General features: G+C 41.1%; 1 protein-coding gene across 2 annotated transcripts in view; it reads left to right on the plus strand.

The window, feature by feature from the left end:
• Positions 1-26,579, plus strand: part of snx29 (sorting nexin 29) — a 502,976-nt gene that overhangs the window by 134,534 nt on the left and 341,863 nt on the right. For both annotated transcript variants that reach the window (XM_087997616.1, XM_087997617.1), the window contains exon 13: positions 1,057-1,185. In XM_087997616.1, the coding sequence (XP_087853742.1) occupies positions 1,057-1,185 (129 nt within the window). The remainder of the gene's footprint in view (positions 1-1,056; positions 1,186-26,579) is intronic.

The raw sequence follows: 26,579 nt of genomic DNA on the forward strand, positions 1-26,579 counted from the left end.
CACATTTTGAACTGTTTTCCTTTTAAGTAATAATTTACCCTTTTGTTTTGGGAAAAAGCTGAGACTCCCGCTGCTAATTCCTATGTTTAGTAAATTAATCGTGGCCTTTAATACCTATTGATCCCTGATATACTCCGATCATGACTTTCTAAGTCTGTAACTTAAGCATTCATGACACATTTGGCCTAACCATCCATTGCCGGATGTAGCTCAATGATCAAACTCTCCCCAACCAAAATGGCACACATTCTGAGGTCATCCAAGAGAAAAAGAGCATGTTAAGTCATATAAACTACAATTTCAGCAAATTAAGAATTTCAAAAGTACTGTGGTCAATATCTCTGTTGTCAGTAATTTGAAAATTCAACCAAAAGTGAATGGGGAGAACCTTTTATCAGAGCTGAACACTAAAAGGAGTGATTTTGAAAGAAGGTAGGAGATGTGAGTGATGAGGACTGCAAAGAGGAAGTTGGAGAAAACCTCGCTGTTGATCAAGAGCACAGGATAAGAGAGGGCGTCAGAGATGGCGTTATTCAAGTGTAGGAAGGTTTAGAGGGGATTGGAGGATGGTGAATGCAGACTGAAAAGGTTAGACAGTGGTGATGGAGTTATTTTGCCAAGAGTGAATAGTTCTCAGTTTACAGGCTGATAGATGGAAGATTATCCAGGGAGAAATTCAGATGGAGTTTATATTTCGCATTCTCTTAATAGATGAAAATTGTAATTCTCAGTTTTCTGGAAGAAATGCTGCAGACCGCCAGATAAATAATTTTGAGTTGTATTTCCTCACTGCCAAGAAAGCCTGGTGAGGGGATCATAGCAATTTAGTGTGGTTAATTCAGCCTGTGGAGAATATTTCCTTAAGGTGTGTAGAATATCTTAAAAAGTACTATTATTGTAATAATATAATGTTGTATAATGTGTAAATGGCATAATGCTGAGGACTTCCATCATTTAGATAAATTGTATGGTATTTTAGAACTTCTGTAGCTTGCACTTGGAGCACTAGATTTCTTCATTGGTCTAGTGTAACAGGTGGAACACCTTTTTTTCCAGATCACTGCGAAACTTACTTGATGGTGAGATGGAACATTCTGCAGCACTCAGGCAAGAAATTGACAACCAGAAAAAAAAACTACAAGAGCAAGATGAACGACATGCTGCCAAAATTCAGGCATTGGCAAGGTAGGAGGGGTGAACTAGCCTGGGACAGTACTTGTGGAAAGGGAGGATGGACTTTGGGCATCATTCTATGAAGGGTAAAGTGTCAGATGCCAAAGTATCTTCTGAGATTGTGTTTACTTTTTCAGTTTTTGGCATACACGTGTAATCTTATTAAATGTAGAAGGTGGAAAAGAACAAGTGTTGCCTCATAGTAAATTTACTAATGAATTAAAATACTTGAGTTAAAAGAATTCGACAATCTACAAAATGTAGACAAGCCCCCTTGTGTTCTCCTGTTCATCATATTCGTTGTTGTCATGTTCTTGAGAGAGAAAACACATGTCAACTTCACATATGATAAACTGCACTGGTTACGCATTTACTGTTGTCATTCATAATTGAGCCAAAAACATTTGGTAAAGTTCAGAAAGTAAATCAAGATATACTTGCAAACTTGGATACAGTGAGGCCTGGCCATTAATAAGCACAGGTTGTCAAGATTCAAATGAGAAAGTTTCTGGAAATTTTTGCTCCAATGTATGCATATTTTCTATTAGTTAGCTTCCCAACTTCATCTTGATTGACAAGTTTGCAGTTGGGCCGGGATGTCTTTGGAGCAGAGCACAGTAGGTTCTGACCTATGACCCTGTGGATGGTGGAGGTTTGGGAATGGTTTTGGTTCTCAGGGGAAGTAACTTCTCCTTCTGGCTCACAAGCAATTCTGTAAAGACCCTGAGCTCTCCCCTGACTTTATCAATATCAGATTTACAATTTCTTAGCCTAGGGTTAACATTGAATATCAGAGTTTCTATCTCCAGGTGTAAGCTTTGACTATTTTTCCTGAACTGACAACATTAGGTGATTAGTTAATCTTTAATTACATTTTTGAAATTCAAACAATATTGCATTAAGATAAAATAAATTCTACATCTCACTCCCTGCTCTTGAAATTTATAGAACACAAAACAAAACACTCAACGTGTATGATAGTGAAGTGTTTGAAATTTGGCTTTCAAGTACTTTTCAAAAAGCATGACTAAAAACTACTAGAAGCTGGGTAAAATATATTATCATTTTTTCTGGCTTGTACTGATGCATCCTGGAAAATTAAATGTACTGCACGTCTCGAATATATAATTCAAATTTATCTTAGTGTCAGAGTTGGGAAATGATAACTTTGAATTCAGGCGTTTGGCAGAAGCTGAGGTCTTTACATAAAATCTGTAAATCAGGATATTAAAGGTACAGAAGATTGTTTAATTAAAATAGAAATTTGTTTTGATTCAGTTTGTTCTAGTTGTTAGTTTGAGTTCAGTTCAGTTTTTTCAACCATTTCAGTTTCTGAGAACAAAGTGATTTTTGCAATCCAGTTAGAGGCTAATAACTTAAAAAAAAAGTGCACTTTCAGCTGAAAGCTGAATGAATGATACAAGATTTCATCTTTGAACACATTTACTGGAACAAACAATGAGAAAGCATTATATAGGCACTATTTTTGTAGGTAACTTACACTTTAAACTATGGAAACTAAGCTCCCAGCATAACTCAGAAAACCTAGCCACAGGCATACATGATATGGTCCTTTAATTAAAGTTTCATTCTTCCCACACCAGGCCAAACTGACTCTTAGTCCCCAAGGGTTTCCTTCCAGTCTTTTCCTTCCTGAGTCTGGTAACTATTAGCACCGACTTTCATTCAGAATTTTTTGGTAGTTCTCTCTATAGCTGAAGCTAGGCAAATCCTCTAGCCTGGTTTGAACTCCATATGAATTTGGGCTTGTCAATTGAAGTATATGTTTCCACCCACATTACTGCACGATGGATATCAGAAATCTTTGTCTTCTAGTTGCTTTCTCTCTTCTGAACCATGACAGGCTAACTTATTACTAGTACTATTATTCTGGTAACATGAAATCACAGTGCCTTCCTCTGTACCCTATCCATCTCACAGTCTTTCATAGGGTCCATGTGATTTGCATTGTCACTATATCTAGGTAAAGATGCTGATTAGCAATCCTTGAGAGCCCAACTCTCTGTCACCTTGGAACTTAATGGACAATTTAAGGCAGAAATATTTAGAACCGAATATTCTAGGTATTTTCCTGTGACTTTGGAGACTTAGAATCTGTGCACTGTTAGCATACAAGCTGCAACGTTATCTTTAAGCATAAACACTTTACGCCTTCTTTCCAGGAACACGGTTTGAGTCCCTGTTAGTGTCTAACAATCTAACAATGCTGGTTTGCGGTCAGGCAGAGATCACAACAGGTCATATGACCCCTGCATTTTACCTTAAGGACACAATATTATAAGATCATCTCATGTTTGTGACAGGTCATTGAAAAACCTTTCAGTAAGTATTTTGAAAATATTGTGGACACGAGCTGGCCAGATTCTGAACTTAGAATTTAATTTCACATAAACATTCCTCATTATTGGAAAGTTTTGTCACACAGTTTGTGAACACAGAAAGCCATAGTACAGACAGGACACATACTAATGAAAGATTTGACTGCACATAAAAGTTCTTTTATTTAACAGTTGAACAACATGGTTTTTTTTGTCTCGATTGCAAAATAACCACAATCTGTGAATCTTTCAGCTGCTTAACTAATGCAATTAGTAGTTTTAAAATGTAGGATTTTCAAATTTGGGGGAGAAGTGTTATTCTGCAGAGCTGTTAATTAGTGCTACTAATTTTGTCATGATTTCTATTAACACCAGAGGAAAGTGTCCTGAAAAAAACATTAGTCAAAATAAAAAAAAACTGGTAGATATTGCACAGTTGGTGAAACTGCTGCTGTGATCTTTGTAAAATAACAGTTTCTCAGTAATGTAATGCTGTCAACGATTGACAGGATTTTTAAATGCACAGTTATACGCACTGTTTAGATAATTTTATGCATATATGTGTGTCTATAAAATACATATCATTGAAATTTGTATTAGGGAAAGCATTGATGCAATCATCTTACAAAATGTAATTATTTCCCTGATGTATCTCTAATGGAAAAAGATCTATTCCATTAGTTGCAGTTTGCGTATAAGATATGTGTTGGTGTTTTACATAGATGTATTTGTTAGCGATATGTCTGCAATGTTATCGATGATGAATAATGTGTGGTGAACCACTCAGGTTTTTTGAGAGATAGAGACTGCATGAGTCCTATGTTAATGTAATCTTGTTTAAAGAACTTTGCAAGAAGCAAAAATACTTTGTGCTGTAAAACATTTCTGTTTCTTTGTTCCTGCCTAATGTTTTTAAAACCTTGTAAACGTTTTACTTAACTACAGCCTCAAAATGGTTGTAGCTGATTTGGAAAAATTGTTTTAGTATTGACAACACCTGGGAGACTTCAGCTTTATTTCATGCAGTTATTTCTGCTACTTTCACTTCCAAAGGAGCTAGCACCATTAAAGTAACGAAAACAATGAAATGTTACAAATGCCATGTTACTTGGTAAACTTTTGAAATGCATGAGATATCTAGGATCAGTTGAATTGTTTGGAAATGTAAACTAATGTTATTTTACTTATTGTAATACTTGCTGCCAATGGTTCAGGAAGTTAGTTGAGCAACTATGTCAGTCATACAAATTAAATATTTGGATCTTTCGTCTCTGTTTAGTTACTTAAGTCACAGCTGTGACTGTGGTAAGCTACACTTAGTCGTGTTCCTTACAGGTAGAAAGGTGAAAAGGTCACATTTTCCATTCCTGATAGGTAAACACTGATACTCCAATGGAAGTATGAGAGTGTGTGAATATCAGATGAGAATAGTCTGGATTTGACTCTGTTCCCATCTTGTGGCCAAATAGCTTGCTGGTATATAATGTTCTGGCTTATATATAAGGAAGGGCTGGACTGAAACTGCATCATCAGCAGGGAATCAATGCTTTGGAAAATGGGGAAAATTGAAAACAAATTACAAAACTAAAACCAAAATTTTGCTAAGTTTGCACAGCTGAATCTACAAAGTCAGTCATGGTGAATAATATTTTATGCAAAGTTTTACAACTTACCAAGTTCACACTCACATACTTCCATTAGCGTACCATTGGTTACCTATCAGGAATGGAAAATGTGGCCTTTTTGCCTTTCTACCTGTCAGGAACACGGCTAGGTGTAGCTTACCACAGTCACAGCTGTGACTTAAGTCAGTTTACCTTTTTCATTCATTTCTTCTTGCAAAGTTAGCAGTTGCTTGCTTCAGGTCCACCCTTCTTTGGTTACTGGCATAATTTTTTGGGTGGACATCGGCTTCATGTAGAAATATTTCATTTTCTCTGGCTATTAGTATTTTTTTCATCATCAGTTGTGTTGGAGTGCATGTCTGTTCCTGTTGATATCTGTCTTTTCTTTGCTGTCATCTGTGAACGTGTAAAATTTCAAATACTGGATGTAAGTTTGCTCGCTGAGCTAGAAAGTTGATTTTCAGAAGTTTCATCACCATACTAGGTAATATCATCAGCGAGCCTCTGGTGAAACACTGGTGGTATGGCCTGCTTTCTATTTATATATTTTGGTTTAGGTTTCCTTGAAGGAGGTTGGTGATGTGATTCCCTGTGGTGATGTCAGTTCCTGTTCTTTTTCTCAGAGGGTGGTAACTGAGATCCAAGTCAATGTGTTTGTTGTTAGAGTTCTGGTTCTAGGAATTCTTGTGCATGTCTCTGTTTGGCTTGTCCAAAGATGGATGCATTGTCCCAGTCGAAGTGATTTCCTTCCTCACCTGTATGTAAAGATACTAGTGAGAGTGGGTTATGTCTTTTTGTGGCGAGTTGACGTTCATGTATCCTGGTGGCTAGTTTTCTGCCTGTTTATCCAATTTTGTTGTCCAGTGCACCTAGTATAGTGACGAAATGTCTGAAAATGAACCTTCCAGTTCAGCGAGCAAACTTACATCCAGAACTTCAACCTGAGCAACAAATCTTCTCAAAACTCACTAATTTCAAATACTCTTGTTTAGATTCAGAAATTATAATAATGAAATTTTTATGAAACAGCTTTCAATAACTTTAAGTCTACATTGATGTATTGACTGTTGTTTGTCCTATATTAGAATTTTAATATTGGATAGATCACCCATTTAAATAGATTAAGTCTGATAAAATCTAAACAAGATGAGTGACTATCAAATTTATTTCTCAGATTTGGTCTTGAAATTGTTAAATATGAATACCATCGTATACCATTAACATAGCATGACTGATAAAATCTGTATACACAGTGTTCAAGACTGTCATTCAAAAACTGACAAGCGTGACATTCTGATGAACTATCGCATTTATTTGACATTATGAAATGATTCAGAAATGAAGATCAAATTGATTTTCTACTTCACTGTCACCTTTTCCAACATATCTGACCTCATTGTTATACTAACTGATAATTGGAGTAAGCTGTTTTTAAGGAAAATGAGAGACCTGGTTATTGTTGGTTTGTTTTAATTTTAATGTTGGGAAGGAGAAGGTGAGGCCTGCAGATGCTGGAGATCAGAGTCGAGAGTGTGTTGATGGAATGACACAGCAGGATAGGCAATATCCGAGGAGCAGGAGAATTGATGTTTCGGGCATATGCCCATCATCAGGAATGAGGCTAGTTGGTTGGGGCTGAGAGATAAATGGGAGGGGGTGGGGTTGGGGGTAAGGTAGCTGAGAAAGCGATAGGTGGATGACGGTGGGGGAGAAGGTGATAGGTCAGAGGACAGAGTGATGGACAGGTCCAGAGGGCGGAGCCTATTTGGAGGCTTGGCACTGGGATAATGTCGGGGGTGAGGAAATGAGGAAGCTGTTGAAATCCACATTTATCCTGTGTGGTTGCAGGGTCCCAAGGTGGAATATGAGGCATTCTTCCTCCTGTTGTCAGGTGGTAACGGTTTGGCGGTGAAGGACGCCTCGGACCTGCATGTCCTTGACGGAGTGGGAGGGGGAGTTGAAGTGTTCAGCCATGTGACGATGGGATTGTTGGGTGTGGGTGACCCAGAGATGTTCTCTGAAACAGTCGTGAGGAGGGAAGGGGTTGGGGTACAAAAAGACATTTGGTATTATTTTGGACTGCCTGGCTTATCAGAATACAATGGATGATGGAAGTTGTTTTAATGGTACCATTTAAGCTAAGATTTTTCTAAGCACCAGAAAATGTAGTCTTAGCATGCATTTGTTTCTTAGACTGTGTAGGTCATGAGACACTGTGATGGTTATGCATGCCTGCTCAATTTATCATGAGTGAGGAAGCAGAGAGTGTGCTGTCATGCTTTGAAAGGTGTAATGGTTTGCTTGATTGGATTGCTTACTTTGCTCATGTTAATTGGATGATAATATGACACAATGAAGAATACTTAGTTTAATAGCTGAAATGAATTCACTTTAAAAATGTTTCATATGATCATTAAAGAAATAAGTAGATCTAGAGAAGATGAGAAAGTTGGAGGCAAAGCAATTTAGGGGACTTAAGGGAACAAGGAAGATCAGAGTTTTAAATCAGGTTTTAGGAGATTGAGATATGGAAAGTCTGTGGAAGGATTTGGTAGTGGATGTGTGTAACTTGGTATGGGAAGCAAATATAAGAAATAGGAGCAGGAATCAGCCATTCAGACTGTCCGTCCGTTCAGTAAAATCACAGATGATCGCTGTAATACTCAACACCTTTTTCATATCAGCTTAGCATTAACATCAACTCTTTAAATACCCTCTTTAAATACCTTTGATGTTCTAACCTCCATAACTTTCCAAGGATTGAGAATTTCAATTATTTGCTGCCCTCTGAGAGAAGAAAATCCTTTGCATCGTACTTTTAAGTTAGTGTCCCCTTATTCTATAATTCTGTTGTCTAGTTCAACATTATCCCACTGGTAAGAACATTTTATTCACTAGAGAAAATTTCTTCTCAACATCTATCCTGCCAACCACCCCACAGAATCTTGTATGTTTCAATGAGATCAGTCCTCATTCTTGTAAACTACAATGACTAAAAGCTTGACTTGTTTAGCTGTTTTTGAAATATCAATCCCTGGAATTAGTTTACTGAATCTTTTTGAACTGCCTCTAATGCCAGTATATGATTTTTAAAAATATGGGTACCAAAATTGTCCACTATGGTCCTCAAAACACCTTGCATTTGTAACAAGCTTCCTGTTTTTGAACTTGAATTCCCTCACGATCAAGGCCAAAATTCCAATTACCTTCTTAATTACTTGCTGCATCTACATGCTAACTTTTGTATTTCATGCACAAGAACACCAGAACCTGCTGCACCTTTTTCGTGTCTCCCTCCAAACAAATAATCATCTGCCCTTTGTTTCTTCATAGCAAAGTGCATGATTGTACACTTTCCTACATTAAACTCCATCCTCCAAATGTTTGCTAACTCACCGAATTTAGCTATATCTCCTGACAGATTCTTTATGTCCTCAGCAGGACATGTCCTCCCACTTATTTCCCTATCATCAGCATCCTCCTCCAAATCATTAATATACACAGTCAATAATTGGGACTTTGAGACTGATGGTTGTGACACTCCACTGCAGTTGTAGTCATAGAGTCCTATAGCATGGAAACAGACCCTTTGGCCCAAACTGGTTCATGCTGACCAAAATGTCCATCAACACTAACCCCATTTCTCCGAACTTGGCCCGTATCCTTCTAAATGTTTCCTATCCATGTATTGTCCAAATAAATATTGTTAATGTACCTATCTCAACCACTTCCGCTGACAGCTCATTCCAAATGTGTACCAACTTCTATGTAAAAAAAAAAGTTGCCCCTCAGGTTCCCATTTATTCTTTCCCCTCTTAATTTAAACTGATGCCCTGCAGTCCTTGATTTCCCAACCGTGGGAAAAAGGCTGAGTGCATTCACCCTATCCATGCCTCTCATGATCTTATGCACTTCTAAGAGATCCCGCCTCACTTTCCTACGCTCTAAAGAAAAAAGACCTAGCTTGTTCAACCTCTCCCTGTAACCCCATCTCTTGAGTCCTGGCAAACTCCTTGTAAATTGTTTCTGTACTCTTTCCAGTTTAATAATATCCTTCCTATGGCAAGGTGACCAAACCTGAACACAATATTCCAAGCATAGCCTCGCCAATGTCCTGTACAACTGCAACATAACTTCCTGACTTCTTTACTCCATGCCCTGACTGATGAAGGCCAGTGTGTTAAAAGTCGCTGTTGCTACCATGTCTACCTGTGACTCCATTTTCAGAGAACATGCATCTGAACTGCAAGGTCCCTCTGTTCTACTACATTCCTTAAGGCCCTACCATGCACCACAAAACTCTTACCTTGATCTGACTTTCCAAAATGCAAGACCTCGCACTTATCTATATTAAACTCCATTTGAGATTTCTTCCTCAGCTGATCAAGGTCCAGTTGCAATTTCTAATAAGCTTCCTCACTATCCACAATACCACCTATTTTGATGTCATCTGCAAACTTACTAATCATGGCTTGTACATTCTCATCCAAATCTTTGATATAGATAACAAACAGCAATGGGTCTATCACTGACCCCTGAGGCACGCCATTAGTCACAGGTTTCCAGTCCTACAAGCATCCTTTTACCATTACCCTCTGTTTCCTACCATCAAGCCAATTGTGTATCCAATTTGTGAGCACCCCCCTGGATTCCATGTGATCTAACCTTCCAGAGCAGCCATGTGGAACCTTATTAAATTATTCACATTACTGAGACTTAGTGAACCCACCTTGTTCAAATGGAATACATTCTAGGTTGCTGAAAGGAACAAACTTTGAAATAGCAGTGATATTCAATCTTTCAATCCAAATTGAATACAAAAGTAGTCCTAGAGAACAGTGGCTTGCTTATAATCTACTACCAGTTGAGAGATGGAAACCAGGGAATTACGGATGAGTCAGCCTAATTTCAGTAGTCAATAAATGAGTAGAAACCATTATCGGGAGCAAATTAACTTTTATTTGGACAGACATGGGTTAATCAAGAACATGGATTTTTAAAGGAACAATGTGTCTGACTAATTTAATGGAATTCTTTGATGTGGTAATGGAGAAGATAGTGCAGTTGATTTTATATGCATGAACTTTTGGAAGGCATTCGCCAAAGTGCCACTTGAGACTAGTTAAGAAGATGAAAACCTATGTAACTAAGGGCAAATGGTGGTTTGGATACACAATTAGCATAGTGCCAGGAAACAGATTAGAGATTATAGATTTGAAGTCATTAATGAAAGGTCTGAAAAGAGAGACGAGGATGAAATATTCCACCCAGAGTTGTGAAGATATGGAAAGTTCTGAAAAGGTGGTGGAAGATAATTCTGTAAATCATTTTAAAGAGAAGTCGGAAAAGAACTTTGGAATGAGAAACTTTCAGGATTACGGATAAGAAATGAGAGCGAAATGGGCTAAATGTCATCCTCCAGTTCTGCCAGTATCATTGATTCCATTAACAATCCTAGCTAATTCCACCTATTAGCAAGGATATGTTGTGAACAGAAGCAATTCGGAAGCAATATCATTAAATTGTCAGTTGCTTTTAGAAACTATCCTTAACCCTTCACTCTCTTTCCTCTTTCTAGATAGTTTTTATTTCAATTTGTTACCTTCTTTTCATATGATACCTCTCAATTTTTTAATAATCTTTTGTATGGTACCTTGTTAAAGACTTTCTTAAAGCTTATTTATGTAACATCTGTTGTATTTCCTCCATAAGAATTTCATTTCTAACTAAAGATTAAATTGTTTTTCCTGCTCAAAGTGTTATGCTAACTGGCCCATAAAAATTAATCCTGTATCTTTATTTGAAAGTGAATGAATTCACTGGGCCTTATGACACACCCAACCTACAGAACCATAAGAAATAATTTCTTAATGGCTTCAGCAATTTCTCCATAATTTTTTTGTGATTGTTTTTAATGTTTTATTTTGAACCTTAGAAATTTTGCTAAAGACTAAAATTTCATTAAGAATGCATTGAAAAAGAGAAGCTTACACAGGACATTCTGTGTTGTCTGTTACTTAACTGCACTTTCTATCAGCAAAGTTTATAATTTTCACAGTATATCTTTTTATTGGTGCATTTCTTTGCGTTGCCATGTTATCTAGTCATCACAGTGATCAGAGATTTATTTCTGGATAATGCTAATCTGACTTGTGACTAGCTTTTTTTCAATAAAAATTGTAAGTAAACTGAATTATCAGGAAGTGTTTCTGTTTGGCATAGTACTGGCTGATCCTATTGGATATAATGTCCTTTTGCTTGCAGGATCATACTTTGAATTCAATATATGCTGAAAAGCTAAGTTTTTTCTAATCCTCTGACTAGAAGGACCCTCTGTGAAATTCATTTGGACGGGTGCATACAATTGGTGGCTGATGTAAATGAACAGCATTGAGTAATTATGATGATGCAGTATATTGCAATGTTACTCAGGAGGCGTACAGAGTGAGGTGTCCAAATTTCATGAAAAATCAAACTGATGCCATCAGGATTGAGATTGACACATATCAGGCTGGAGTGGAAAGATTTACTGAGCACCTAGAACATAGTAGATGTGACCTGACAGTGCTAGGATGGAGATGCTCTGTTCTGGAATGGAAAATCCTATTTTATTCTTTAATACTGACTGCTATTTTCATTTTTTTTCATTTTGAGGACTAGGTTTTAATGTAGGGCATCTTAAAACGTTTATTCTAACAGCATAAAGCTAGCTGTTTGTTCTCTTGAAAATGCCAGTGAAGAATAATTAAATTATAACAGCAGACATTATCATATAACTTTATTTACATATTACTAACAAATGGACACGCTACACTATGCATCGTCTGTGTACCTGACAAACTAAGTGTTTGATAGCTAGATAAGTGGCAAAAATTGAACAGCTTTCTATTGCAGCATTCTACAACAATCAATACGCTCTTTGGATTCTTCAAATGACTGTCAGAACAAAAATACAGCACAGCTGTGCTTAAATGGTTTTTGAACTGCTTGAGTTAGAAGACAGAAGTTTGATGAAATAATGTGCCCTGAATAATTATGACTGTAATAGCAGAAAAGCTGTTCTGGCCTTAGAATGAATTGACTTAGTTTCAAAGCCTAGCCTTCAATGGTTAATGTACTTTTTCCTCATAAATGTAATGCATAATGTATTTGGGTTATTGTTGCTGTTTCTCGGGAAGACCGAATCCTGACCTTCATATCATGCAGTTAACAACTGTTATCTTTCTGGACAGAAGAACACTCAAGGGCTGAAGCTTTGCACATTGTTTTGTTGCAAACCCAATTGAATTCAATTATCTTTGACCTTATTTTGTGCTGTCACCATAATTTGTATTCGTATTTTTCATATAAAGCAGATCTACACCAGGATGCCAAGAGATTAGTGAGATCACAGGCCAGTGGGATATGGAATGACAAGTCAGACTAATAATCCAAATTTTTTAAAACTCGCATGTAATAGAAGGTTCTGTAAATAACATTTAGTCTGACAGGAATTGAGCAAGAGTCTAATTGCGCTGCTCAGTGTTTAAAAGTCAGCTGGCTGTTTGACCATTAGGCAACCTCAAAGCAGAGCAGGATGATTACCACCAGAGGTTTTCAGATATGCACTTGCAGATGGCATTACCACTTAACAATTAAGGGCAGATGCCCCTATTCAGGGATGATGAGTAGAGTTGTAGGGTTTGTTACCAATTGGGCTGGAGTAGAATGTTCTTTCTTCCAACTCCTTGTCATCAGCAACCACTTGCTAATGGGTATGATTGTCCACCTCAGAAAAGTCCTATAATTCCATGGGTCACAGCACAACTCGGAAAAATGTTTTTATCTTTATCAAGATACCCAGTTAAGTATCTTTACTATTATTACTATTCAACATCAAGTCAATCGATCAGGTTTCTTAATAACACTATTGGGCGGCAATAGTGGGCGGCACGGTGGCACAGTGGTTAGCACTGCTGCCTCACAGAGCCAGAGACCCGGGTTCAATTCCTGCCTCAGGCGACTGACTGTGTGGAGTTTGCACGTTCTCCCCGTGTCTGCGTGGGTTTCCTCCGGGTTCTCCGATTTCCTCCCACAGTCCAAAGATGTGCAGGTCAGGTGAATTGGCCATGCTAAATTGCCCATAGTGTTAGGTAAGGGGTAAATGTAGGGGTATGGGCGGGTTGCGCTTCGGCGGGGTGGTGTGGACTTGTTGGGCCGAAGGGCCTGTTTCCACACTGTAAGTAATCTAATCTAATCTATTGTGTATACATTAATTTTTGTTTTGATAATCAAATATTGCGCCTTGACTGAATAACAGACACAGTAAGTAATAATAAGTATAAATACTGATCGCTTTAAGTATTCCCAAAATATAGATGCAAAAACATAAATATGCATACACTGTTTAGGAGGGAAAGAGAAAGAAGCTCACAATTGCTGGCTGAGAAAACAGCAGATGCTGGAATCCAAGGTAGACAAGCAGGAGGCTGGGAGAACACAGCAAGCCAGGCAGCATCAGGAGGTGGAGAAGTTGATGTTTCATGTGTAACCTTTTTCAATACTGGGGTTGGGTGTAATGGGAGCTGCAGATAAAAGGGTAGGGGGTTTGCAGGCTGGCGAGGTGGGGATAGATGAAGACAGGTAGAGGATAGGACCTGGTTGATAGATGGGAGGGATGAATCCAATAGGTGGCTGGGAGGAAAGGAATGGAAGGGAGGGGAAGGGGCTGGGGGAAGGGAGTCGGGGATGGGTAGGGAGGTTAGTTGAAATTGGAGAACTCAATGTTGAGTCCTCCGTTTGTTGGCTGCCCAGACAGAAGATGACGTGTCATTCCTCCAGTTTGTGGTTTGGTTCAGTGTGGCAATGGAGGAGGCCAAGGATGGTCATGTTGGAAATTAAAATGGGTGGTGATTGGGAGGTCCGGTCAGGTCCTGTGGGCCCGGCTGAGATGCTTAATGAAATGTTCCTTTAGTTTATGTTTGGTCTCCCCAATGTAGAGAAGACCACATCGGGAACACCAGATACAATAAACTAAGTTGGAACCTTTGTCTCACCTGGAACGACTGTTCAGGGCCCTGGATGGAGGTGAGAGAGGTAGTGTGCCGGCAGGTTTTGTACCTTTTCCAGTTGCAGGGAAAGGTAAGTAGGAGATTGGGGCGGTTGGTGGGGAGAGTTGTGCTAACCAAGGACTGTCGAATGGAATGGTCCTTGCGGAAGACAGAGAGGGGGGGGGGGGGTAAAATGTTCTTGGTGGTGAAGTCTATTAGGAGTTGACAGGAGTGTTAAATGATGCTTTGGAGACTCTGTCTTTATTGCATTGGGGGAGTTTAGAGCAGTGGAACCAGGAATGGAGGTGTTGCAGCAAAGGGCTGTGTAGATGACAGAGGGGGGAAAAGAATGTTGTTCGAAATAAGTGGACATCTAGGATGCTTGGGACTGGAATGTCTCCTTGTCCAAGGAGAAGCAGCAGAGGCGGAGAAATTGGGAGATCGGATTGAAGTTCTTACAGGATACTGCCCCACCACCTCCATTCCCCATTCTGCAGTAAAGACAGAACTCCTCCACCTTGTCCTCGCCTACCACCCACCACCCACCACCCACCAGTCTCTGCATCCAATGTGTCATCCTTAAACACTTCAGCCAACTCTAACTAGATCCCATCACCAAGAACATCTTTCCCTCCCCTCCTCTCTCTGCCTTCCATAAGGACTGTTCCCTTCACCAGTCCTTGGTTAGTGCCACTTTCCCCACCAACCCCGCTGAACCCACAGGAACCCTCCCCTGCAATTGGAAAAGAAAACCTACTGGCACACTACTCCTTCACCCCCATCCAGGGCGCCGATCAGTTCTTCCAGAGGAGACTGAGGTTTACCTGATTTTCCAACCTAGTTTACTGTATCCGGTGCTCCCGAAGTGGTTTTCTCTACATTGGGGAGACCAAATGTCAACTTAGTGAACATTTCGCCAAGCATCTCAGCGGGCCCGCAGGGGCCGACTGGACCTCACAGTCACCGCCCATTTTAATTCCCCTTCCCACTCCCTTTCTGAAGTGACCATCCTTGGCCGCCTCCATTGCCACAATGAATCAAACCGCAAATTGGAGGGATGACCCCATATCTTCCGCCTGGGCAGCCGACAGCCTGGAGGACTCAATGTTGAGTTCTCCAATTTCAAATAACCTCCCTTCCCATCCTCTGACTCATTCCCCAGCACCCTCTCCCCATTCCTCTCAGCCACCTATTGGATTCATCCCTCCCATTGACCAACCAGGTCATACCATCTACCTGTCTTCACCTATCCCCACTTCACCATCCTGTCCCACCCACTCCCAGTCCTGAAGAAGGGTTACACCAGAAAGATTGAATTCTCAACCTCCTGATTGCTGTGTTCACCCAGCCTCCTGCTTGTCTGCATTGAAAAAAGCAAACACTTTAGCTAATGGGTTATTCTTGAAAGCAAAAGAATAAAGTATAGAACTTTCCAGACTTTATTGCTCTGAGGTTCTGTCTCGTGTGGTCAAGTCACCTGTCAGGAAGGTATGCTGATGGCATTCAGCTCTTTCTAACCTTTCCTGATTTGGACCCCTGAATTTTCTAGTTTGTCATTCCACCTTTCTAACATTCACTGGTGGATGAGCACACATTTTGAGAGAGATGGAACCATTATATGTTGTCCCATATGTTCACTGTCCACTGCTATCATCCACAGTAATGGTCTTAAACTGAGTAAGAGGCTGTTGTGTTTGCCCAGAGATGAGTTTCAAGTCGGGTATCTGCACCTTTGTCAAAATAACTCCAACTTCCATTTCTGTAATAGCACTCACATCTGACCATATCACAGTTATGTGTTGTTAAAACCCATGTGTGTCCCTTGTTATCTCAAGACTGGACTACCATGCAGTAATCCAAACCAGCATCTTCCAATCAGTCACCCTGTGTAATTTTATGCTCATCCAAAACTCTGCTGACCAAACATTAGCATGCTCTAATTCCATTCACTCATTATCCCTTCTCTGGTTTCTCCTCTGAAATACTTTAGTCTTAAACTCCTCATCCTTTTTTTTTACCCCTCCCTATTTGTGCAGTCTCCTCTAGCTCTACAAGCCCTGAACATCTTTACCTGCCTCCTGCTCATTCCTATTTTAATTGCTGTACCAGTGGCATTTCAGCTGTCTTGTCCATAAACTGTGGAATTGCGTCCAGAATCTCCCCCCCCCCCCCACCCCCGTACCTCTCTCTGTTGGAAGATCCAGCTTAAAATCTATTCTTCTGATGAAACATTTTGTCATTTTTCCTGATTTTTTTTTCCTTCTGTGGTTCAATGTCAAAAATAATTTTATTGATACCTTGTTAAGCACGTTGGGATGATTTATTGTGTTAAATGCAGTGTGTAATGTAATGTTATCATTATTGCATATTGCTGTTTTTGATGGCACTCCCATTGAAGTCAGATTCTAGATTTGTGACATTTAGAGTGCGAAAATGCCCTGGAGGCTGGTATCTGAAAGCAATACGTTGAGTTCTTTATTGTAAATGGGTTGTTAAATGCATGAGGTTCCCATGGTTTCCATATCTAGGGCATTTCAAAATTAATCAAGAATCGACTTTTGCTGTTCTGTGATTTCTGTACAGACAATGAACAACATCACACTCTAGCTTTGGTTATGGTCAATTTATGGAAACTTCCTTCTTATGAAATAAATTATTAGCAGAAATAAGAGGAAAGCAAGTTGCATTTTCTGGCTGTTATTTTCTGGCCCATATCACCATGAAACTGCCAAAGTTATTACAGGCTGTATTATTCTAGCCACTCATAATGTTGCAGGAAATTATGCCTTTGATCAGTAACAGTGCCTTTCTTGCAATGCCATAATTTCCTGGGGCTTTTGTACAAACCCTGAATCACTGAAAACTTGACTGGGTTCCAACCTCTTGTTCAAAAACACTGACAATTGTGAATTTCCTGGGTTCTTGCTTGAGTGGGAGCAGCGGCGGAGGTAAGGCGAACCAGGAAGGCTACAGCTAAGGTAAGGGAGATTTTTTTAAAATTACTTACCGGAAGGAAAGTAAGTGACCATATATATTAGCAAGCGGCTAAACCCGAGGCACTACAAGTGTAGTGTCTCCCATCCACCCTCCTCTGCTAACCAAGTTAATAAGTACGGCTCATTTCTAAACTTCCTTTATTGAATATAAGTTTATTGCTTGATTTTATAACAATTGAATTAAGCTTTCATGTTTACTATTGTGTGGGCGTTCAGATAAGTCGGGTATGGATGCTAGGGCAGTCGCTTGCTCCTCCTGCAGAATGTGGCAGGTGGGAGACATGTCACATGTCTCCGCTGGCTACGTCTGCGGGAAGTGCACCCAACTCCAGCTCCTTGAAAACCGTGTTAGGGAATTGGAGCTGGAGCTGGATGAACTGCGGATCATTCGGGAGGCTGAGGGGGTAATTGAGAGGAGTTACCAGCAGTTAGTCACTCCTGAGGCTCAGGATAAGGATAGATGGGTTACAGTTAGGGGGAGGAAAGGGGACAGACAGACAGTGCAGAGATCCCCTGTGGACATTCCCCTCAGCAATAAGTATATCGTTTTGGATACTGCTGGGGGGATGACCTACCAGAGGAAAGCCATAGTGGTCAGTTCTCTGGCACTGAGCCTGACACTGTGGCCCAGAAGGGAAGGGGGCAGAATAGAAAAGCGCTAGTGATAGGAGACTCGATTGTTAGGAAAATTGACAGGAGATTTTGTGGTCAGGATCGGGATTCCCGGAAGATTTGTTGCCTCCCTGGTGCCAGGGTCTGGGACGTCTCCGATCGGGTGTATAAAATTCTGAAAGGGGAGGGTGAACAGCCAGAAATCGTGTGACATATTGGCACCAATGATATAGCCAGGAAAAGGATCGAGGATATAAAAAGTGATTTCAGGGAGTTAGGGCAGAGCAGGACGAACAGAGTAGTGTTCTCAGGTTTACTACCGGTGCCACGAGATAGCGAGGCAAGGAACAGAGACCGGGCGCAGTTTAACACGTGGCTGCGCAGCTGGTGTAGGAGGGAGGGCTTCAGATATGTAGATAATTGGGATGCCTTCTGGGGAAGGTGAGACCTGTACATGAAGCACGGGTTGCACCTGAACTGGAAAGGGACCAATGCCCTGGATGGAAGGTTTGCTCGAGTTGTTCAGGAGGGTTTAAACTAGTATGGTGGGGGGGAGGGTGGGAACCTGAGCTATATACCGGTGGTGAGAGTTGATGGAGATGAGGCAATAGCAAGAGGTAGTGCAGCCAGTGGGAAGGAATTTCCTGGGAAAGAACCAAGGGATCGGTTAAAGAGTGTTTGCTTTCATGCAAGGAGTATCAGGAATAAAAGTGGTGAGCTTAGAGCATGGATTAGTACCTGGTGCTATGATGTTGTGGCCATAACAGAGACATGGGTTTCTCAGGGGCAGGAATGGTTGCTGGATGTTCCAGGATTTAGAACATTTAAAAAGAATAGGGAGGGGGGAAAAGAGGAAGGGGTGTAGCGCTGCTAATCAGAGAGGGCATCACAGCTACAGAAGTAACCATTGTTGAGGAGGGTCTGCCTACTGAGTCAGTATGGGTGGAAATTAGGAACAGTAAGGGAGCAGTCACCTCATTAGGGGTTTACTACAGGCCCCCAATAGCAGCAGGGAGATTGAAGAAATCATAGGTCGGCAGATTTTGAAAAAGTGTGAATGTAGTAGAGTAGTTGTAATGGGTGACTTTAACTTTCCCAATGTTGATTGGAGCCTCCTTCGAGCAGATGGTTTGGAAGGAGCTGTTTTTGTAAGGTGTGTTCAGGAGGGTTTCCTAACTCAGTACATTGACAGGCCGACGAGAGGAGAGGCCATTTTGGATTTGGTGCTCGGCAATGAGCCAGGGCAGGTGTCAGATCTTGCGGTGGGAGAGCATTTTGGTGATAATGACCACAACTGCCTCACATTCTACATAGCTATGGAGAAGGAGAGAAGCAGGCACAATGGGAGGATATTTAATTGGGGAAGAGGAAACTATGATGCGATTAGACATGAGTTAGGAAGCATGGACTGGGAGCAATTGTTCCATGGAAAGGGCATTATAGACATGTGGAGACTGTTTAAGGAACAGTTGTTGCGAGTGATGCACAAATGTTTTCCTCTGAGACAGGCAAGAAGGGGTAAGATAAAGGAACCTTGGATGACGAGAGTGGAGGAGCTTCTCGTCATAAGAAAGAAGGTAGCTTACGTAAGGTGGAGGAAGCAAGGGTCTTGCTCAGCTCTAGAGGATTACAGGCAGGCGAGGAAGGAGCTCAAAAATGGTCTGAGGAGAGCCAGGAGGGGACACGAAAAAGGCTTGGCAGGAAGAATTAGGGAGAATCCAAAGGCATTTTACACGTATGTGAGGAATAAGAGAATGATAAAAAAAAGAGTAGGGCCGATCAGGTATAGCATAGGGAACTTGTGTATAGAGTCTGAGGAGGTAGGGGAAGCCCTAAATGAGTTTTTTCCTTCTGTCTTTACTAAAGAAAAGGACCTTGTAATGAATGAAACCATTAAGGAGCAGGTAAGCATGCTGGAACAGATAGAGATAGAGGAAGCTGATGTGTTGAAAATTTTGACAAACATTAAGATTGACAAGTTGCCAGGGCCAGACCAGATTTGTCCTCGGCTGCTTTGGGAAGCAAGAAATGTGATTGCTTCGCTGCTTGCGAAGATCTATGCATCCTCGCTCTCCACCGGAGTCGTGCCTGAGGACTGGAGGGAGGCAAATGTAATTCCTCTTTTCAAGAAATGAAATAGGGAAATCCCTGGCAATTACAGATCAGTCAGTCTCACATCTGTCGTCTGCAAGGTGTTAGAAAGGATTATGAGGGATAGGATTTATGACCATCTGGAAGAGCATGGCTTGATTAAAGGCAGTCAGCACGACTTTGTGAGGGGCAGGTCATGCCTCACAAACCTTATTGAGTTCTTTGAGGATGTTACTAGACAAGTTGATGAGGGTCGAGCGGTGGATGTGGTGTATCTGGACTTCATAAGGCATTTGATAAGGTTCCCCATGGTAGGCTCGTTCAGAAGGTCAGGAGGAATGGGATACAGGGAAATTTAGCCGTCTGAATACAGAATTGGCTGGGCGACAGAAGACAGCGAGTGGTAGTGGAAGGAAAATATTCTGCCTGGAGGTCTGTGGTGAGTGGTGTTCCACAGGGCTCTGTTCTTGGGCCTCTACTCTTTATAATTTTTATTAATGACTTGGATGAGGAGATTGAAGGAGGGTTTAGCAAGTTTGTAGTCAACACAAAGGTTGGAGGTGTCGTTGACAGTATAGAGGACTGTTGTAGGCTGCAGCGTGACATTGACAGGATGCAGAGATGGGCTGAGAGGCGGCAGATGCAGTTCAACCTGGATAAATGCGAAGTGATGCTTTTTGGAAGGTCGAACTTGTAAGTTGAGTACAGGATTAAAGACAGGATTCTTGGTAGTGTGGAGGAACCAAGGGATCTTGGTGTGCAGGTACATAGATCCCTTAAAATTGCCACCCAAGTGGACAGGGTTGTTAAGAAAGCATATGGTGTTTTGGCTTTCATTAACAAGGGGATTGAGTTTAAGAGCCATGAGATCTTGTTGCAGCTCTATGAAACTTTGGTTAGACCGCACTTGGAATACTGTGTCCAGTTCTGGTCGCCCTATTATAGGAAAGATGTCGATGCTTTGGAGAGGGTTCAGAGGAAGTTTACCAGGATGCTGCCTGGAATGGAGGACTTATCTTATGAAGAGAGGTTGACTGAGCTCAGACTGAGGGAGTGCAGCGTAGGTTCACGAGGTCAATTCCTGGAATGGCGGGATTACCTTACACTGAAAGACTGAAGCGACTGGGCTTGTATACCCTTGAGTTTAGAAGACTGAGAGGGGATCTGATTGAGACATATAAGATTATGAAAGGATTGGATACTCTGGCAGCAGGAAACATGTTCCGCTGATGGGTGAGTGCCGAACCAGAGGACACAGCTTAAAAATACGGGGTAGACCATTTAGGACAGAGATGAGGAGAAACTTCTTCACCCAGACGGTGGTGCATGTGTGGAATGCTCTGCTTGAGAGGGCAGTGGAGGCCCAGTCTCTGGATTCATTTAAGAAAGAGTTGGGTAGAGCTCTCAAAGATAGTGGAATCAAGGATTATGGAGATAAGGCAGGAAGAGGATACTGATTAGGAATGATCAGCCATGATCATATTGAATGGCGGAGCAGGCTCGAGGGCAGAATGGCCTACTCCTGCACCTATTGTCTATTGACTTTTTTCATTGGCAAAAAAGGAGGAAGAGAGGAGACCTAATTGAGGCGTACAAGATAATGAGAGGCATAGATAGAGTTGATAGCCAGATACTTTTTCCCAGGGTAGAAATTGTTAACATGAGGGGTAATAGTTTTCAGCTGTTTGGCGGAATGTGTAGAGAGGATGTCAGAGGCGGGTTCTTTACGCAGAGAGTTGTGAGAGCATGGAATGTGTTGCCAGCAACAGTTGTGGAAGCGAGGTCATTGGGGATATTTAAGAGACTGCTGGACATGCATATGGTCACAGAAATTTGAGGGTTCGTACATTAGGTTTACCTCACATGAAGATCAGTGGTCGGCACAATATCGTGGGTTGAAGGGCCTGTTCTGTGCTGTACTATTCTATGTTCTATGTTGTAAACTCTGGTGGGTTCCTATGATTGCAAATGTTACATTAGGATATAGGAAGGACTGTCAACCTATTTGGCCTCTTCTTGCCTGTTTTAATGATTAAAAGAGATCAGTGAGACCATTTACTTGTAGCTGATGTTAGTGAAAAGTAAGCATGCACAGCTTGTTATTGATATTTTAGATTTTTAATCCAAAAAATGCAGAAACTGCATATTCATTGATAATGAGACTTTTCTTTGTAAGTATAAATCTCCACAAATTAAGCATAAATGAACTACGTATGACACATTGGTTACCTCGAAGTTTGATTAAATGGCCAGGTCATCTAATATGATCAAAACAGGGATGTTGTAATGCATGGATAAATCCAAAATGTGTGAGTGAAAAGCCATCAGAGTGAGAAATGATTAGATTCCCTACAGTGTGGAAACAGGTCCTTCGGCCCAACAATTCCACACCGACTCTCCGAAGAGTAACCCACCCAGACCCATTTCCCTCTGACTAATGCACCTAACACTATGGGCAATTTAACATGGCCAATTCACCTGACCTGCACATCTTTGGACTGTGGGAGGAAACCGGAGCACCCGGAAGAAATCCACGCAGACACAGGGAGAATGTGCAAACTCCACACAGACAGTCGCCCAAAGCTGGAATTGAACCTGGTGCTGTGAGGCAGCAATGCTAACCACTGAGCCACTGTGCTGCCCCATAATGGTAACCAAATGAAAGTTTTGCACACAATAGAAGTTAAAATACTTTGAAACACAAATTCATTTTAAAAACTCATTCATGCAGTGTGGATGTTGCTGATTATTGAAACAAGTAACAAGACCCAATAAACGGCAGAACATGAGGAACCTTAGAGAAACAGGAATCTTGGAGTGTTTGTTCAGAGATCCCTGAAGCTGAAAATGTGTTGCTGGAAAAGCGCAGCAGGTGAGGTAGCATCCAAGGAGCAGGAGAATTGACGTTTCGGGCATGAGCCCTTCTTCAGCCCTTCCTGAAAAAGGGCTCATGCCTGAAATGTCGATTCTCCTGCTCCTTGGATGCTGCCTGACCTGCTGCGCTTTTCCAGCAACACATTTTCAGCTCTGATCTCCAGCATCTGCAGTCCTCACTTTCTCCTCGAAGCTCCCTGAAGCTGGCAGGTTAGATTGATGGGGAGTCAAGGCAGCATACGGACACTCCCTTTATTAGTTGAAGCATATTATAGGAGCAGTAAGTTTATTTTGAAGCTATTAGGGCACAGTTGGATATTGTGTGCAGTTCTGGTCACTGCACTATAGGAAGGATGTGATTGCATTGGAGGGGGTGCAGAGGAGATTCTTCAGGATGTTGCCCTGGATGGAGTAATTATGAGCCAGGGCTGGATAAGATTGTGTTATTCAGAACGCACGTGCCACATTCCAAAAACTCATAAACAGAGTTGTTGCTGGGTTAACAAACTGTGCAGAAAATGTGTTGCTGGAAAAGCGCAGCAGGTCAGGCAGCATCCAAGGAACAGGAGAATCGACGTTTTGGGCATAAGCCCTTCTTCAGGAATGAGGAAAGTGTGTCCAGCAGGCTAAGATAAAAGGTAGGGAGAAGGGACTTGGGGGAGGGGCGTTGGAACTGCGATAGGTGGAGGGAGGTCAAGGTGAGGGTGATAGGCCGGAGTGGGGTGGGGGCGGAGAGGATAGGAAGAAGATTGCAGGTTAGGAAGGCGGTGCTGAGTTCGAGGGATTTGACTGAGACAAGGTGGGGGGAAGGGAAATGAGGAAACTGGAGAAATCTAAGTTCATCCCTTGTGGTTGGAGGGTTCCCAGGCAGAAGATGAGACGCTCTTCCTCCAACTGTCATATTGCCATGGTCTGGCGATGAAGGAGTCCAAGGACCTTCTTAACAAACTGTGCAGTCTATTTGGGTGATGTAGTGATCTTTAGTAAGTCCTGGAACGATTACAAGGTACTGTTGAACAACTTTGAGAAGCAAAATTGGTGATACCCTTAAATATAACTGAATTCGCAAAAGCAAGGGTGCTGTTCTTGGGCTATAGCATCGGTCATGGAAGGTTGACCCCACGGAACACAAAGATGAAGCCCGTCGAGGAATTTCCACGACCAACCTCGAAGAAAGAGTTGCTTCGATTCTTAGGACTCAGCGGATTGTATGGAAGTTTGTTCCAAACTTTAGCAGTGCAGTGCCATTAACTGATTTGCTGAAGAAGAACACAAAGTTTTGGTGGACAGGACAATGCCAGGAGGCAGTCAACCATTTGAAATCAATATTAACGACAAAACCAGTTTTAGCTACACCACAGTTTTCAAAACCTTTTAAAGTTGCCATCAATGCTGGTGACGAAGGAGTTGGAACTGTATTTCTACAGGAAGATGAGCATGGGATGACCTGCCAGTTGGTTAATTTTCAAAGAAGATCAACATCCACCAGAGGAAATACTCTACAATTGAAAAAGACCTATTGAGTTTGGTATTGGCCTTACAGCATTTTAATATGCATGTCATGACCAGTGTGTCGGAGATGGTGGTGTACATGGATCACAATCTGCTTATGTTCTTAGAACGCTTTAAAGTGAAGAATATGCAACTATTTCATTGGAGTCTTACAGACAAAACAGGGATGTTGTAATGCATGGATAAATCAAAAATGTGTGAGTGAAATCGTACATGTTACAGGTCATAAGAATTTAATCACAGATGTGTTATCGTGGATTTACCTGATACAGTTTAGATGAGATTTGTATTTATTTAATGTTATATGGGAAGAGGCTAAGGTGAATTTTGATTAAAGTTATTGGTAAGTCAGGATAATGTGTTTCAAGAATAGAAAAAAATGAAGCCATTTTTTCATTACGATGGTTTATTTTTTTCTTAAGGGGGAGGTGTTATGAAGGTGTAGAAGTGTACTGTACCTTTAAGAGAGTGAAGAACTTAGAGAGGCACACAGAGTGCTGGAGAATTTACAATGTAACGTGGTCCAGCAGCTAGAGTAGCTGGTTACCTGGATACAAAAACAAATTCAAATTCAGCCAATCAGTTTAAATTATACTCCTCTTAAAAAAAAACTCCAATCAAGTTTGAATTGAGTATATTGAGGATATTAAAAGCCAATGACACAATCCAATGCTTTGGGGTAGAAGACCAGAAAAACTTGGAACAGTTGAGGGAGAACTGCCCAGTCACCAGCATGTACATACTGTCCGAAAGCTCTCTTAAAGGTACCTTATCTATCCATGACCTGTGAAACAGAAATCCCTAAGAAGAAAATTTACAACAGAAGATACAAAGGGAAGATTTGACAGCTGTCTGGTTTTGAAATTTGTTTTATTGGTAAATCTTACTCAGGGATTGGGGGTGTGGGGTTTATCAGACCAGTATTGTAGAAGGGAAAGTAAAAGATAAGTTAGAGGAAGGAGTTTGTTATATGACTCTAATTATTCTCTGTTATACTTTAAGAAATAAAGTTGGTAATTTTTAAAACTTTAAATAGTTCTTGGCCTCTCGAATTTTCACAGATTACCACACAGGGTAAATTCTTTCTGTGTTGCTGGTTTAAAATGGGGGAGGGGGGCCTGCTGGTTTACCCCATGTCGTAACAATTGGGTTGTTTCCTTTGGGGCAGGGAAGGTTGAGGGGACACCTGAAAAGATTGAGGGGCATGGATAGAGTGGATAGAAAGTAGCTGTTCCTCTAGTTGAAAGATCAATAACAAAGGGCTACTCTTTTAGAGTGACTGGCAGGAGGTTTAGCAGGAACTTGAGAAAAAATGTTTCACCCAGAGTATGGTTGGGGTCTGGAATACACTACTTGGCAGGGTAGTTGGAGTCAGTAATCTCACAACCTTTACAGAGTATTGTCATAAGCACTTGAACTGTCATAGCATTCAAGGCTGTGGGACAAGTGCTGGAAAGTGGGACTAGTGTAGATTTAGTTTTTTTTGGTGTACAGAGTTGATGGGCTGAAGGGCCTCTTCTGTACTTTATGATTCTATGATGTTGCCTATTATGATTGCCCCTTCATGATACTATAAATCTCTCAAATATCACCCTCAACCTCCTACGCTGCAGTGAAAATCCAGCCTGTTTTCGAAACTCAAACTCACCATTCCCATCAACATCCTTTTAATTATTTTCTGAATCTCACTAATTTAATAATATCATTCCGATAGCAGGGTGACCAGAACTGGACACACTACTCCAGAAGAGGCCTTGCCAACACCCTGTACAATCTCAACATGATGTCCCAACTCCTATACTCAAAGGTGTGAGCAATGAATGCAAGCGTGCTAAATACCTCCTTAGCCACCCTGTCTACCTGTGATGCAAATTTCAAAGAATGATGTACTTGAACCCCTAAGTTGTACAAGACTACCAGTGCTCTACCAATAATTGAATAAGTTCTGCCCTTGTTTATTTTACCAAAATGCAACACCTCACATTTATCCAAATTAAGCTCCATCTGCCATTTCTCAGCCAGTTGATTGAATTGATCAAAATCTTTTGTAATCTGAGATAACCTTCTTCACTCTCCTCTATGCCACCAATTTTGATGTCACCTGCAATCTTACTAACCATATCTCCTATATTTTCATCCAAATTTTTTATATAAAGAATAAACAAAAGTGGACCCAGTACCGATCCCTATGGAATACTGCTGTTCACAGGCCTTTCGTCCGAAAAACAACCCTCTCCTGCCATTCTCTGTCTTCTAAAACCAAGCCAATTTTGTATCCAATTGGCATGCTCACCCTGCATCCCACATGATCTAACTTTACTAGTTAGT

Source organism: Chiloscyllium plagiosum, unplaced genomic scaffold, assembly GCF_037043375.1.
Source record: "Chiloscyllium plagiosum isolate Xiang-an unplaced genomic scaffold, Cpla_swu_hap1 HiC_scaffold_20, whole genome shotgun sequence".
Classification (NCBI taxonomy): domain Eukaryota; kingdom Metazoa; phylum Chordata; class Chondrichthyes; order Orectolobiformes; family Hemiscylliidae; genus Chiloscyllium; species Chiloscyllium plagiosum.